General features: G+C 40.5%; 1 protein-coding gene across 4 annotated transcripts in view; it reads right to left on the bottom strand.

Moving 5' to 3' along the window:
• The window catches only part of cacna1aa (calcium channel, voltage-dependent, P/Q type, alpha 1A subunit, a), a 91,361-nt gene that overhangs the window by 64,308 nt on the left and 11,237 nt on the right, over positions 1 to 15,816 (bottom strand). For all 4 annotated transcript variants that reach the window (XM_080904513.1, XM_080904514.1, XM_080904512.1 and 1 more), the window contains exons 2-3: positions 6,000 to 6,106; positions 5,581 to 5,720 (exon numbers count right to left, since the gene is read on the bottom strand). In XM_080904513.1, coding sequence (XP_080760639.1) covers positions 5,581 to 5,720; positions 6,000 to 6,106 — 247 coding nt within the window. The remainder of the gene's footprint in view (positions 1 to 5,580; positions 5,721 to 5,999; positions 6,107 to 15,816) is intronic.

Below are 15,816 nucleotides of genomic sequence, written 5' to 3'. Positions count from 1 at the left end.
AGGGAAAAGAGACCAAAGCCAGACCAAGCTGATAATTTACTGGCTGATCTGGGTTTCTATTCTAACCTATGGCAATGTGGAGAAAAGGATTGCAGATACACACAAAATGCTTGATCCTCAGAGATAGGGTGAGTAGCGCAGTCACTCAAAAGGGGCTTAAAGTACAGCACTGTCCTACACAAGAAAGGAGCCAGTTGTGGTGGGTTTAGCATTTGAATAGAATGCCTCTTAGATGCCTCTTAGGTGAGTTATTCTGGGCATGTTCAACAGGGAAAAGACCCCAGGGTAGACCCAAGACACACGGGAAAGAACATTTTTCTCAACTGGCTTGGAAGCACATTGGTATGCCCCTCGTTCCTCAAAGAGCTGGTGGCAGTGACAGTGGAGAGGGACATTTGAGCAGATTTTGACAGTTCTGCTTAGACTGCACATACATTTTCATTGCATTCATTTCTTCTTTTATAATGAAATTCCCTTTAATAAATTGTAAACTGTGGGAATAAAGCATCACATACAGCTTTGCATTAGTCTGGTAAGCACAATTCTAGACACTTTTTTTTTTTTAAATGGGGAGGTAGTACCTCTAGACCGCCCTAGACAGTATTTAATTATCTGAATGTTAAAGCTGCAGGAAATTGCAATAACTTCAAAACACATTTTAAACAGGAAGGCATACTCCTTAGGGATGGTGCAGTTTTGCAGTGGGTAGCACAGTCACCTTAGAGCATGGAGGTTTCTGGCCAGCTCGGTCCCTTCTGTGTGGAGTATTACACAATTCTGCTCAGGAAGCTCACAATGAAAACTAGAAAATGCATTTTCTGAAGAAACTGCAGTGTGGATGTTGATAGCTGAATGTTTTGAGCTGAAATGAAATAATTGCTGAATGTTAAGTTAAAAATGTTGAATGAGCTGAAAAATACAGAATTTTTCACCTGAAAACAAAAGTGCAGAACTGTTGAAAGCTGACGTTCACACATAAAAAGTTGAAAAATTGCTTAACATGATTAAAATGTAAATTAGGAAAACCTGAGTTATGACAAAAGAAAATTCAGAGTCATAAAACATCTGAATGAATAATGAAACCTCATATTATTTAAATCACTGAATGATTAAAATGTGGGAAAGTCCACTAAAGATAGGTCGTCATCTGACTTCAAATGCCCAGATCTGAACCACCTGTGTGTAGAAGACAAATCCACCAATGAACAATAAGCTTGAATTTAATGGGACAACCAGATTGCTCAATCCAGTTGACTACTGATATGCTTATTACAGTGTGCAAAACCCTGTCAAATCTGAAAAACTGCTTCTAAATCGAAGACCCTAAGTCCTGTCAAAATCAGTTTTGAACTGCAATGATCCCAAGGAATTGTTCTACACAACAGTGTGTTCTTTATGTTCCTGTTGTCAAAATGCGATGACAGGAAAGATTTAACAAGTGGGGTCTTTCCTGCTGTTGAGACAAACTCCTGACTAAAAATACAGTGTATTTATATGGGTTGGTTAGAATGTTATCCATCTACTTGGATTCACACAGTTCAAAATGTTTACATCTCTGAGCTTTGAAAGACACACTGTTGGAAAGAGAACAACGATGGCTACGTTTTAAGGGTCAAATGATGGCTGTAGAGCAAACACTGTGGACCACAGCAGCAGTTGAAAGAGAAGTGTTTAAGATGAATCTTGGCAGAGTGGCAGACAGAGCTCGTTAAGCAGACAGGTGTGAGCCTGGTTGCTATAGAGACTGCACCCAGTGGCACCACACACACACAGACACATGCCTCTCGTCTGCTGCTTTAAATAAACAGAAAGTGACCCCGAAACAAATGCTTCCCAAGAAAAAACTACAAGTCGTATTGACAAAATTCTTTCACCGTAAGCGCCAGCAATGTCCAGTCTAAAAAATTCTCAGTTTTCATGCCTGTGGAGTTTATTATATGGATGTGGTGACAGTGTAAAGACAGCCTGTACTTCTGATTTTCAGACGAATTTTGGGAGCATTTATAATATTGGAGTCTATGGAAGAGTTGCAGGGAGGAGGCTATGAATTCTTGACATTTACGAAAGAACCATAACATCTATTACAAATGACTGAAATAGTAGTTCTAGCGTCATTCATTTTTTATGCTTCTTTTTAGCTGTTGAATCTAATCAAAAAGTCCTAACACGGGTACAGGAAAGCAAAAGAAAGAAGAGGATGCAATGCAAGAACAGCTGTAAATTAAATGTAACTAGGCTAATAATCAATAGTGGGTGTAGAAAAACAAACAAAGAAACAAACAAATCCAACCAGCTTATTTTCACTGTCAAGCCACTCTGACAATTAACTACAACACACAGGTCAACACCCACAAATGAGACGACTTGGAACAAGACCGTAGAGTAAATAGCTAATCTCGGTGATGTATTCAGACATGTTAAGTGCTATTTGTGTGTTTGTCTTTGTATGTGTTTGAAGAGAGCGCCAGCAAGTGCAGGGAGGGCGAGCAGGACATGGAAAAGAATGTTTGAAGTGGAAATGTCTGGCCGTGTGTGTGTGCGCGCGCCCATGTGGTCACTGTGTTATCAAAGGTTTCCACCAAAGGTTGATAGAAAGGCCAAGTAGCCTTTCATCTTCAAAGAGCTGGACTGCTAAAAACACACTGGCCATTCATAGAAAGCACAACAAAGAACGAGTGCGCCACATGTGTGCAAAATGTATTGACTGCAGGCAGCGTCCTCAATGCATCATGGGAATGTACTATGTGTGTACACTATGTGCTGCTCGGTAAATATTGCTATATACCACAGCTGGTTGACAGGGAGGGTTACAGCGTGATGGCTGCTGTTTAGGCTATACACCAATGTGGTTGTTTCTTCGAGAAATAATCCCTGAATCTGATCATTTCACGCCTCCATCCATCCATCCACCCATCCATCAATTTACTTAGCAGCAGATGGGGTGGAGCTGGTGACACCCAGATGACACTGGGGAGAAGCAGAGCTGTCAATCAATGACAAGGTTTTCACCATTTTTAATTAAATCCACAGCTACAGCCCAGAGTATGCAAAGAAAACCTGCACAGACACAAGAAAAAAGTGCAAACTGCACTCAGAAAGGCTTCGACAAAACCACCACCTTTGTATCAAATCATTATTGTTGTAAGGTGACAGTGCTGACCCCTGTGTTGCCCTAACTTCACACCTGAACCTGCAAAACAGTAGCTCATAATGTATCAGACACTCAGCACAGCATCATTGCCATTGGATTTTCATGGGTGATTTGTCAGGTCTAGAACAAGACTGCTTATGATGCACTTGTCAGTCATCTGTTAGTGATGGACTCGCTGTGAAACTCCACTCGTTAATGCTGATGTTTTTTTAATTTGTTTGTTTTGTTGTTGCTGTTATTTATTGACCCCTTTTCTGAGAAGTCAACAAAAAATCATTGCAAATAAATAACCATCTTGAAGTCTTGAAACTCTTTGTCAAGCTATTGTTGAATAAAATCCTACATGTTTATGACACTAAATTCCAAATAGGGCCACAAAACCACTTGGATAAAATAGATGTCATTAATGAAGGCCATTATGTTTAGAAAGGGTAGTCAACAAGGCTAATATATGCTGATAAAATAGTGCATACATAATCCATTCAAACAAATCTAGCTTTTTTTTTCCAATGTGTGCCATTTAACAGTGATTGCCCTGAGGTCATCAGATAACACTTCTTCTTTTGGCCGCTCCCTTTAGAGGGTCAGCATAGTAGATCATCTGCTTCCATCTCATCCTAACCCTTGCATCCTTTTCTCTTACACCAACCGTCTGCATAAGTCTTCCTCTGATATTCCTCTTTTCCTCCTGCCTGGCATCTTTATTGTCAACATCCTTTGTCTGGTATATCCACGATCCCTCCACTGCACATGTCCAGATTTACCTCTCTAACTTTCTCTTCAAACTGCTCAACCTGAGCTATCCCCTGATACACTCCTTTCTAATCTTGTCTTCCCCCAATGACAATTCACTTGAGAATAATCTACCAACAGATCGAGTGGTAAAATAGAAAAAATTGGCAAAAGAAATCAAAGATCAGCTTTAAGGACATTCTTGTTTCCTTCTGTTGTACCTCCTTATCCTCTCGGCATTTCACTACTTCCTGCTGTCATGCTGACACTTGTCTTCTCACCTCTCTTCTCTGTTTCAGTTGCTCTATCGCACCATGCTGAGAGGAACTTGTCTTCGTGATTGCTCTTATTAAAGCATAAGGACATACTGCTGCACTGGGTGTCTGCTCAGTGCATGTGTGGTGTCCTTGTGCAAGACAGAGACATTTGGGCAGAAAGGAGCAATCACTGGATTCACCGGTTGCTTCGTCTACCCCATGAAGTCCCCACCATTCACCCCATGCACACACAAGTGGACATAATCCCCTCAACATGATAATCTGTGCCACCACTCCCAAACAGCGACATGATTGTATTGCTGCTAGAATTTGCAAAGTTGTTAAGAAACAACTTTTAAATAGATTTCAAAAATAAATTATCAACCAGTTTACTTTTTTTTTTTTTTAGCTTTCTTGCAGTTTTTATGTTTTGCAGGTAATTTGCGCTTCAGTTGAACATCAACAGTGAGACATGCAAACACTGTCGTTTGTTAATGCATCACTCATGCATCGCATTCATCTGTGTCACATCAGCCTGCAGCGTCACACAGGTGTGTAGCAGTGGTAGATACATAAAAGAGGCTTACTGTGTCTTTAAAGAAACACGAAGGATAGCAGGAATGACATTTGACAGTCAGCTTAAATGATGGATTAACAGATGGATGCGTCGGGAAAACAGAATCTAGCACAGACAAATGAGCAAGAATGTAAAATGTAAACCCATTTGAATGTGTGTAGACGCCATCATCCGCTTCTCTTCTCTGTCTTTCATTTCTGTCAATCAAACCTATTATCTGATGTCTCTGGTCTTTTCATGTGAGATATAATCTAATAAGTGAAGGCAATAGTAAATCCATCATTTTAATCCCATCATGTCTGAACTCGGCCTTGTTGACACCGTTTCTGTGACAGGTTTCAGGTTGCATTCCATCGCTTCCCTTTGCCCTCGTCTTCACCTTCTCGTTGAATGTTCAAATCAAATATCTCATTTACTCATTCCCCTTTCTTACATTGTCTCTTTCCATTCATTCCTACTGTGTCTCTCTTTCTATTGAGGTAGCGGCACCTGCATTTTTTCTTGCCTTCTCTCTAGTGCTGCTTCCCCCTGTGCTCCCCACCCCTTCTGTCGCTGTCTATATTGTGGTGACATTTGTTCACTACCCAGGCTGCTGGCTGCCTGCAGTTCTGCTCTGTGATCTGACTGCTGCCTTGCCCAGAATGGGGCCTGTCATTAGGTCAAAGGAGCAGGAAAAGGACACTTGCACACATACATGCATACAAACATACTAAAACACATGACAGATTTTGACATGCTGTTGGAAAATCCTTTGTTATGTTTGAGTTTAGTCAGGCACACATTTAGATCTGACTAAAGGTTACATACTGTATTATGTATGTATGTGTCTGTGCTTGGCTCATATACATTTGCTTAATACTCACCCTGTGAGCACTACGACAAAGTCCATCACGTTCCATCCGTTTCTCAGGTAAGAGTTCTTGTGGAAGGCAAAACCAAGCGCCAGGATCTTTATTCCCGACTCAAAACAGAAGATTCCTATGAAATACGGCTCTGTATCATCCTGGGGAGCACAAGAGAAAACAAGCAAAGGAGGAGTGGAAAGACAGGAGAGAGGAAAAGCAGGAAAGGTTATGATGGTTTGAAAGGCACAGAAAGACAAAGTAAGTTAGCTGGCAGTTGGCGAATGAGTTTCAGAAGTATTTTTGCAAATAGTCTCATGTGCCAAATAAATTTTAAAAAATAAAATAAAAAATTATCTCACAAATATACAACTATCACCTGAATTTAATTGCATGTACATGTATAACACATGCAATTTTGTCTTGGTTATTCAGCTTACCAGGCGTTCTGAGAGCGGCGTCTTGTCCCCATCAGGCAAATGTTGTTCCAGAGCCAAGACAATGCAGTTGGCAATGATGGTGGCTAGAATCATCCACTCAAATGGAGTGAGGAAGTTCAGTGAAGGAACAAATCTTTTTTAATTGAACCACAAACCACCACATTAATTGCTTGTTAACACAAATATCTCATCACCCTGTCACACGGGAGTGATGCAGCTGAAGCCCTTACTGAAATGCCCAAGTGAGCATCATTTAAACAAGATAAAAGCTCAGATCAACTCAAACTGGTTGCTTGAACAAGACAATCAGTTCATACGTACTCCATAGTCACCACACCTTAATCCAGAGGTTCCCAAAGTGTAAAACAAAGGGGGGCCTAGCAAAAAAAAGTTTGGGAACCACTGCCTTAATCCAACAGAGCACAGTTGGATAGTTGGATAGTTATTTAAAAGTGTTACAAATAATGTGCAAATTTACACATACTAGGTCAGGAGTTGCTATTATCATCTTGCCATTGTGGCAAGAACAGAGCAGCACCAACAGAAAAGTAAAAAATTGCAGCACTGCCTTGTTGGACAGATTCACTTATAACGTACTGAGCTAATTTACCTGGCCTGCTAAAAACGTCAGGGCAAATTAAGGGATAATATAGAAAACATCCCTACCCTAACATGAAAGGTCAAAAGGAAGGTCAAATATATATGCAGTTTGAATTCACTGAGTGTAAGCAAGTGTGAAAAGAAAATATAGCAACTCTATCTCAAATGGACCACAGTCTGGCTTCTCTCTGCCACTATTTACCCACACAAATACACACACACACCCACAAGCCATCATTATGAGTCAGTTAAATATGTTCTGCTAAGTATATTTTCTGATAACACACCACCCACACGGACAAGCAAAACAAAGATACACTTTAATATAGCCTGTGTCTTTTTGTGTAAGTGTGTGATAACCAGTGCTGGGCAAGTTACTTTGAAAAAGTAATTAATTATAGTTCCTAATTACTTCTTCAAAAAAGTAACTGAGTTAAAAGATACTAAAAGTATTTAATTACTTGGAAAGTAACTATTACATTACTTGTTTATTGTTTATTGAATCATATTTCATAACTTTAAATGCAAATTAAATTGTCAATTTGAAAATCATAAGCACAAGTTCCACAAACAACAAGTTATTTGCAGCCATTTACCTTTTACCTTTAAATGGTTTTTATTACCATTTCAAACTATTTACACAACAATCAGCTGTTCTGCATTCAATAAGATGCCACACAAATTATTTGTGCCACTCCAAAAAAATAATTTCTGTCCACTATAAAGGAGAACATCACAGCCTGATCCCTGCAGGCCTGACAGCAGCAGGTGTATCACTCCTGTTTGTTTGTTTTTTACCTGGAGACAGCAGTCGCCTCATTGTTCTGACACACAACACCAAACTATCCACAACACTACACACTAACTACACAAGACAACACATTAACTACACACTCCAAACATGCTAAATGTCACAAATCGCTCACATCTCAAAGCTGGCTCTCTCTCTTTTTCTTTTTCTTTCTCTCTCTCTCTCTTTCTTGCCGCCTGTCACTCCTAGTCACTCCTAAAACTTCCCCCTCTTCCTAAACAACCAAAAGTCACGTTGCCATACCTTTTTTTGATTGGTCGACAAGGTACATTTTTCCACCAACACGAAAGGGCGTTTTTTTGTTTGTTTTTTGGGGGTCATAAGCAGAGAGTGCTTGCTAGCGCTGTCCTTAGACAGTAAACGTGACGAAACTATTGAGGAAAAAACTCAGCATATATTGTTTATCATGACTCTGGTTTTACGTGGCCTATCAACACAATTTAAACACTGGTATATATCACCTTGTTGCTTTGTCATCTTAAAGTGGTCATGTGATTGGCTTACCACGACTACTTTAGTGTTCCTGAGTCAAACAGAAGCACTCATGCGATTGTTTTGCCCCCTTAGCTCCAGCTGTTGTACCAAAAAGTGATCGTCGGTCAGAAAGTGATTGCCGCCCGCAGGAGCACGCGCAGCTGCTTAAAGCTGTAGCGCCCAGATTACTTACAGCTATTTCCATGCAACTGATATAAGATGCAGTAAGCTGAACACAGCTTCAGCCGTCTGTTTGTTGAAAAATAGTAACGCGACCGCACTGCATTTTCTTGTTAGTAACGGTATCGGCATTGTAACTATAGAAATAGTAATCAGTTAGATTAGTTAGTAACGCCGTTACTTGTAACGCCGTTATTCCCATCACTGATGATAACATGCCTGGGCACTGACTGAGGCTTATTGTGGCATCACCATTTGGCTCTCAGTATGTAGCATCCGGCAGCTAGTACAGAAATTGAGCCAGAGATAGGGAGAGAGAGAGAGGGAGTACCTTATTACATATATCTAAATCGTTCTTTTTTCTCTAACACACAAACACGCCCACACATCCAGACACACAAATGCACACACAGGCCGAGTCTTCCCTAGTTAGTGCCTCTATCTCATTAAAATCATGGGATAAATTATTACATTTAAAGGAATCAAGTAAACAGACTAAGAAAAAAAGTGATCAGAGGACCAAAAGAAGTAACTAAAGTAGAAAAATCACACTGTGTATAAATATACACAAAACACATGGTCGAAATCTATTCCTTCCCTTTCTTCGTCACCTTTTTTTCCTACTTTCATGCTTCCTTTGGGAGCAGCCATTCCCATGGCAGGGGTGGGAGGGGAAAACTGAACAATGAAAAGACAGAAAGGGCGAAGAAGCTATTTATAGAACATTCATCATGTGTTTAATGTATGTGAGTGTCTATGTGTGCTGAGATCGTGTGCATGTGCTTGACCACTTTTCACACATTACCAGAAAACCCAAGGCGCTGTTCAATTAGCCTCCTTGCTCCCAGCTATGCATATAAATGTATGTATACACATGTAAATGTGTTAATCCATGACAGTGCATGAATGTAGCTGAGTGAAAAGGGGAAAGAGAGAGAACCTGAACCTTTATATCTATTAGCCACATTAGTCTTCTGTTATCATTACGGCAGCGGCTAGTGGCCAGGGCAAAATATAAAATAATAACGCTAATGTTGGAGGAAAACGTTATCAGTCCTGTCCATCTGTTAACGTATTTGGACAGTGTTAATTTAACACTTTACATTACTATATATATATATATATATATATATATATATATATATATATATATATATATATATATATATATATATATATATATATATATATATAAAAACACCCAGCACGCCCCTGCGGGCGGTTTATCCTTCAAGCTCGGGTCCTCTCTCTCTCTCTCTCTCTCTCTCTATATATATATATATAGAGAGAGAGAGAGAGAGAGAGAGAGAAATTTCATATTTTATTGATTGCAATAAAAGCAATAGATAAACTGGGCTGTGATTTACTGACATTCAGCATGTGTATGTGTATGTACACTGTAATAGGGACAGCAGTAGGTTGCAGACAAAGATGTCTCGCCAAGTAAAGGTAAGTGAGGCCACAAGTGAGGCCAAATTACACACACACACACACACACACACACACACACACACACACACACACACACACACACACACACACACACACACACACACACACACACACACACACACACATCTATATATCTTCAATAACATTGTTTTTAACAGAATCTGTGAAAAAAATTGCCATATTGAGACAATTGTTTTGCTGCAAGTAATCATTAACATTTAGAGAGGACTTCCATAAAGAGGTAAAACAGTGTCTACAGCTACTACGACTACATGGTGGAGGCTCTGTCATGGTTTGGAGCTACATGCCAACAAGTAGTGCTGCAGATCTTGTCAAAATGAATGGAATTACACCGGGAAAATATCTCAAACACACTGCCAATACAATATAAAGGTGGTTATACCAAATATTGACTTTCACGCTTGTTAGAATTGTACAAACTCTATTTTTGTGTCGTCTACTGTATGACCATATATGTTCGTACATGATTTCAATAAATCACTGCACCCATTTCCCATAAAGAAATGAGGCGTGGCTCGAGACTCACAGTATTCCACAGAGGCCTTATGTTTGCTTTCTCCTGCCTCCTCTCTTCCTCAGTAAAACCCTTGCCTATATTTCCTTCCAGCTTACTCTGTTAAGCCTCCTCTCTCACACAAGTCTGTGCTCACATACGACTATCCCCGCTTCCAGTCATCTCCCAAATTGTTTTCTTGTCCTCTTCCCTTTTGCTTTCCCTTCTTTTCGCTTAGTTTCTCCCACCGTCTTCCTATCCCTCGTCAGTCCACCTTTGTCTTACCGAGCACGCCCATCAGTCATCCCTATCTGTATCATGCCATCTCCATTCAGTATCGAATGAGAGGGAGAGACAAGGAAAGAGAGATGCTGCGTCAGCATGAGGACACAGACATCGAGAGCCAGCATGTTAGGGAGGAGGAAAATATATGGAGAGTTAAAATGAAAGAGAGGGAGAGTAAAAAAAAGGAGAGAGAAAGAAAGAAATTGTCCTGTGGGCACAGACATGATTGAAAGGAGTGAGTGGTGGGGAATAAAAGGGAGAGAAGGAGGCAGGGCATATTAGGGGGAGGGAAACAACAACATGGTTGGGGGTGGGGGGGTTGGGGGCAGAGACTAAGAGTGCAGGACAGGAATACAGCAAAAGAATAACAAAGGGGTGTGAGAGTATTGCAGTATTTCGTTTCTGTATGCCCTTTTGGAACTAGGTTAGTGGCAGAAATCACACTTACTAAAACACACACACACACACACACACACACACACACACACACACACACACATACTGTACTGTACGTACACAGATGCACAGTGGCATACAATACTGTGAAAAATAATTGGCGCCAAATGAGCACATGTGCAGATTAGATCATTGTAATTATTTGAAAGCACACACAGTGTTGCTATCACAATACCTAAACACTTCTGCCCCTCCCTCCACTGATCTAATCTTTTCCATACTGACATTCAAGCACACATGATGATGCATGGACACACATACACCAACACTAGACGTCACTTCACTACGCTATTTTTGTCTGCCAGTGGAGTCCAGACCAGCTGCTACCCTTTAGGAAGGTGCCAGCCTCCCCATTAAGATAAGGAAGTGTGATAGCATGGGCCTGTTTTTTGTTTTGAATTCTGGCATTCATTTTATGTCTGATAAAGCATGCAATGTTTATAATGTTTGTAAACATAATATTTTCACTGTTTATAGTGGCTTATTTGACTTTTACTCTTAAATACAAAAAAAGAATAAATGAGGGGTACGATGAGCACTGTGCCTCTTTCTCTCATTATGTGAAAGAGGCCCATGTTTTAGGTATCCTACATTCACCATTTGTTGTTTGTTTTCTTGCTGACAAACATCCAAAGTAACTTATGAATACCAGTGTTGCAAACACATATTTGGCTTTCAAAAATGTGCCAAAAAGAGTTTGTGTTGTTTTCAAGAAGACAAACAGGAAGATGTTGAACCGTAACTTAGCAGCCTTCCCTTTTCTCTCTGTCAGTTTATTTATATCCCTCACTTCTTTCCCCTCCGTCCCCTTCTCTCTCTCTCTCTCTGGGTCCTGTTCCATTATGCAGCAGTGGCAAAACAGCTCAAATCATTTCCTCATTTCTTCACTTGCTTATCACTTTTCTCTCAGAAGCACTGATTTGGTCAAATGAATAGGATTAAGCAGTGTGGTTAAAACCGATCTAATTATTTTGATAATCAGCTGCCCTAAAGATAAGAGACACGGCTGAAGTGCTCCATTTTAGTCCACCATTATGCGATTTCAATAGATTCTTATGAACTGCAGTTAATGTTTCTTTTAGCAATTCAAATCTGGGCTTTCAGTTTTGCTTTTAGGAAGATTTGGGTAAAAAAAACAACAAAAAAAACAGGAATGGATTAAAGTTTTTTGGGGGGTTTTGCTTTTTTTTTAAAGAATTATCCAGCAATAATAAAAACTAAATGGTCTTTAAATTAGTTTGTAATTTTAAATAATCCCTTCAGTATCTCCCTGTCATGGTCCCCGTGCCTGCTCGGCTGGCCCTGTGTGGCTACATGTTATGTTTTGTCTTTTCTCTCTCTCCTCTCTCTCTGCTCGCTGCCTGGGCGGAGCTCATTGTGAGCTCCCGGCCTCCACCACCTGTAGGCAATCACCTGTGGCTCCTCACCTTGTTTGCTCCCGCTACTTAAGGCAGTGACTGAGAGCACCTCGCCGCTGGACTATTGAATAACGCTCGTCAGTGCTACTTTAGCCTCAGCCAGTTTTGAGCTCTGTCCGTGAAAGTTCCGTGCTAACTCTTGTTCTCTGTATGCAGATTTCTCGTGCTTGGTTTGGTGACTCTGGACGCTTTTCCCGACCCCTCTCCGCACCCCTGGGAACCCTGGCCCCCCTCTCCTTCACCTGTATATAGTGCACCTGGAGTGTGTAAATAAACCTGTTTTTCTGAGATTTCAGTCTGTGCCGAGTCCTCCCTGCTCCTCCGTGACACTCCCTCCTTAACTGCAAAGCCTCTTTACATGAGACAATATGCCTCCAGAATTAAAGCAAATTCATGCTGCTGGTCCAACCAGCACCAAAAATAAAAGTTTTACATTTTACATTTGACACAGCTTTGATTGCTTTGCCAAACGAATGGGAGCACCCAAAGGCCTGTTTAGCCCTGCTTGGCCTCTCTTACTCTCACTTAGCATCATTCAGTGTGTAAAGGCCTCACAGCCGCCCACTCTCCCTCCGTGTTTATTCCATACAGCATATGTTGTGCCCGCATCTCACCCCTGCCACTGCCTCCTCTCCCTCATCACCCACACACAGCCGAGTTGTCACTTCGTACAAGATGCTGACGGTGCTGTGTGTGTATGTGTGTCTGCGCTCTATGTAAAGTGCAACATTTGACTTTCTTTTCTTTTTTCCCTTTTTTTTCTTTTACATTATGTTAATGAGAAGTTTGTTTGTGTATCGAATGGCACTTGCTGATTTAACGGTGAGAACTGACTTGCTTTTCACAACCAAAGCGTGCTCGCGAATGTGCAAGCTTGAGCGTATGCCAGCACGCCCTGCAGGTAGAGTGCAGGTTTCCAGCAGGGTTTGTGTAGTATCAGCTGCTACACGTGACCAAAAAACATGAGCATGAAAAAATCAATCCATCACAGACTCTCTCTCTCTCTATTTTCTCTCTATTCACGTATCCAAATCCCAAAAATAGCTCTTCCCCACGTCACTGTGCCCCTCCACACATACACACACACACTCGCAGACATAGACACATTCTCAGAGAGACACACACGCGCACACGTCCGAACTTGCGACTGAATTATTCAGCAGAGCCCGAACGCAGAGCTGAGAGAAAAGGAAATAAGAAAAATCTGAAGGGAAAGGAGACGGGGATGAAAAGCAAAAGAGAAAGAAAAAGAGAATCAATTTTATCTGCATACAGTTAACATGGATAGGCAAACAGATTTGTGACCAACAGGCTTAGGATCATTCATTCACATTCATAGATAAATATTATGATAAAGGATGGTTGTCCAGATTCATAGTTGGTCAGCTGTTCATTCTTGTTTTGATTGGGGGAGGGGGGCAAACAAACAAAAAAACAGGATTTCATGAAACTGAAATTAGATAGTGTGGTTTTGTTTTTCAAATGGTAAAGTAGAAGATTTGTTCAGCAAAATATGAATCGTATACAATTAACTGAAGCACAGTACCAATCTATGCGAAAAGTATTTAGACTAGAGGCAATCAGCTGATATGCTGCAATAACAGAGTGACCAGCACAGCCACAAGATCTTGACCCCATTGAGCAGTTAAGGAAGTACCTTAACTAATGGGGGGCTGGGGAGGTTTAGCACTCTATTAATGTAGTGGTATCACTAATTGTGAGGCACTGATGGAACAGCAGAGTTGGCCTAGGTGCATCTCTGCACATAGTGGGTGACACAAAGAGAGAGAGAGAGAGAGAGAGAGAGAGAGAGAGAGAGAGAGAGAGTCCAGTCTACACCAGTGAAAGAAATATTGTCTACTTAAAAAATAATGTATTATTGGCTGTCATTGTCATTAGTGGGTGTAAGCGTTCTGATAGTATTTTCAGCTCATTGCATGTGTTTTAAACAGCTAGCATCAACTGTAGGCTCATAAGATACATTAGCTAACAAGTGAGCTGTAGTTTTTATGAATTGTCTGTGTCTTTTAATACATTTAAAGCCGAGCGCTAGTGATACAATATGACCGAAGAGGTAAAAAAAAATCTAAATCAAAAACATGATGGTGTTTAGCACTGGGGGATTTCACTTAAAGAACCAAATCTCTGTCACACAGCTAGCTGCTAAACAACACAATGATTTTGATTTTGCTCCAATTGCTCATTGACAATATATTAAAATAGCACTCACTGGTACCATATGAGAAATAATGTAGCTTACATGCATCATTTACTCTCTGTGATCTGTCACCCCATTTAGCTTACTTGAAGTAAGGGCATGGTAAGCTAGATCTTCTGATGAGTTTATGAGCTGTTCTTTTTTGAGTGTGGAATGACGCACAGCATAGCTCTTTAACAACTTTAAGAAAAAAAACAAGAATTGCTTGCACGAGTTCTAATGTATTATCTCTAATCCACACAAGGTCAAACTTATGCACACAGGCTCAAATATAAACATACGCCTCCAATGATATTTGGTTAACTGTCTTGTAGCTACTTGCACTTTGACCAAAAGCCTTTGGTAGCCACCAACAAGCTCCTGGCATAATTCTGGTTGGATATTTGATGTTTCTTTTTGGCATAACTGGCATTTAAATGAGTTTCTTGGCAGCTTTTAAATGTAGTCTATACATTTTCAATAGAGTTGAGGTTGGGGCTTTGGGAAGTCCATTCCAGATGCTTAATGTTAGCCTGCTTTATTCATTCCAAAACCAAGTTTGATGTCTTTTTGTGCTTATTGTCATTTTGAAACAATCACTATTGTCCAAGTTTCAATTGTTGATCTGAAGAGAAGTTCAAGAATTTGAAGGTAGTCCTCTTCCTCCATTATTCTATCCACTTTATGCAATGCACTAGTACCACTGGCAGCAAAGCAGTCCCAGAGCATGATGCTGTTACTACCATTTGGTACAGAATTCTTAGATTAGGAATGTTTCGCCTTTATTCCTCCAAACTTTTGTAATTTTGCCTCAATGTTTGTCTCGGCGGACTAAAGAATTTTCTCTAGAAGACATTTGACCTGTCCACGTGGACAGCTACAAATCTCAGTTGAGCTTCAAGGTGTTGATCTTGGAGCAGCGGCTTCTTACTTGGTGGGCACCCTTTCAGTCCGTGGCAATGTAAAACTCACTTCTCTGAGTTTCAAACTGGTGTTTCAGCTGTTTCCAGTTTCAGACAAGCTTGAGCCGTGGTGGTTCCTGGGCTGCTCTTTAAACAATTTTCTCTCATCTGACTGTGACAGTTTGGGTCTTCTTACAGACATTGAGGAAAGTGGTGGCACAACTTGTGTCCAATTGTTTGAACTTATGATCTTGAATCTGCAGTTGTTTAGTTGTGTAACTCTACCATTCTGTGTCACAGATTGTCACTGACTTCCTTGAACTTTTTCATTTATCTGAGTTTTGGACAATCCAGTTAGTGCTGTTAAGCAAATCCCTTTTATGCTCCAAGGAGCAAACTGCCAGTTGTAGTCAATCATGATCACTAATGAGAAGTTAACAGGCCTTGGCCTTGTCAAGTTGAAAGACATCGTAGAAACTTCAGTACCAATTATCAAAAGATTTAAGTGACTATATGCATATATTGGAG

This window comes from Rhamphochromis sp. 'chilingali' (assembly GCF_963969265.1).
Source record: "Rhamphochromis sp. 'chilingali' genome assembly, chromosome: 15".
In the NCBI taxonomy this organism is placed as follows: domain Eukaryota; kingdom Metazoa; phylum Chordata; class Actinopteri; order Cichliformes; family Cichlidae; genus Rhamphochromis; species Rhamphochromis sp. 'chilingali'.
Note: the sequence above shows the minus strand (reverse complement) of the source record. Positions and strands in the feature narration are given on the sequence as shown.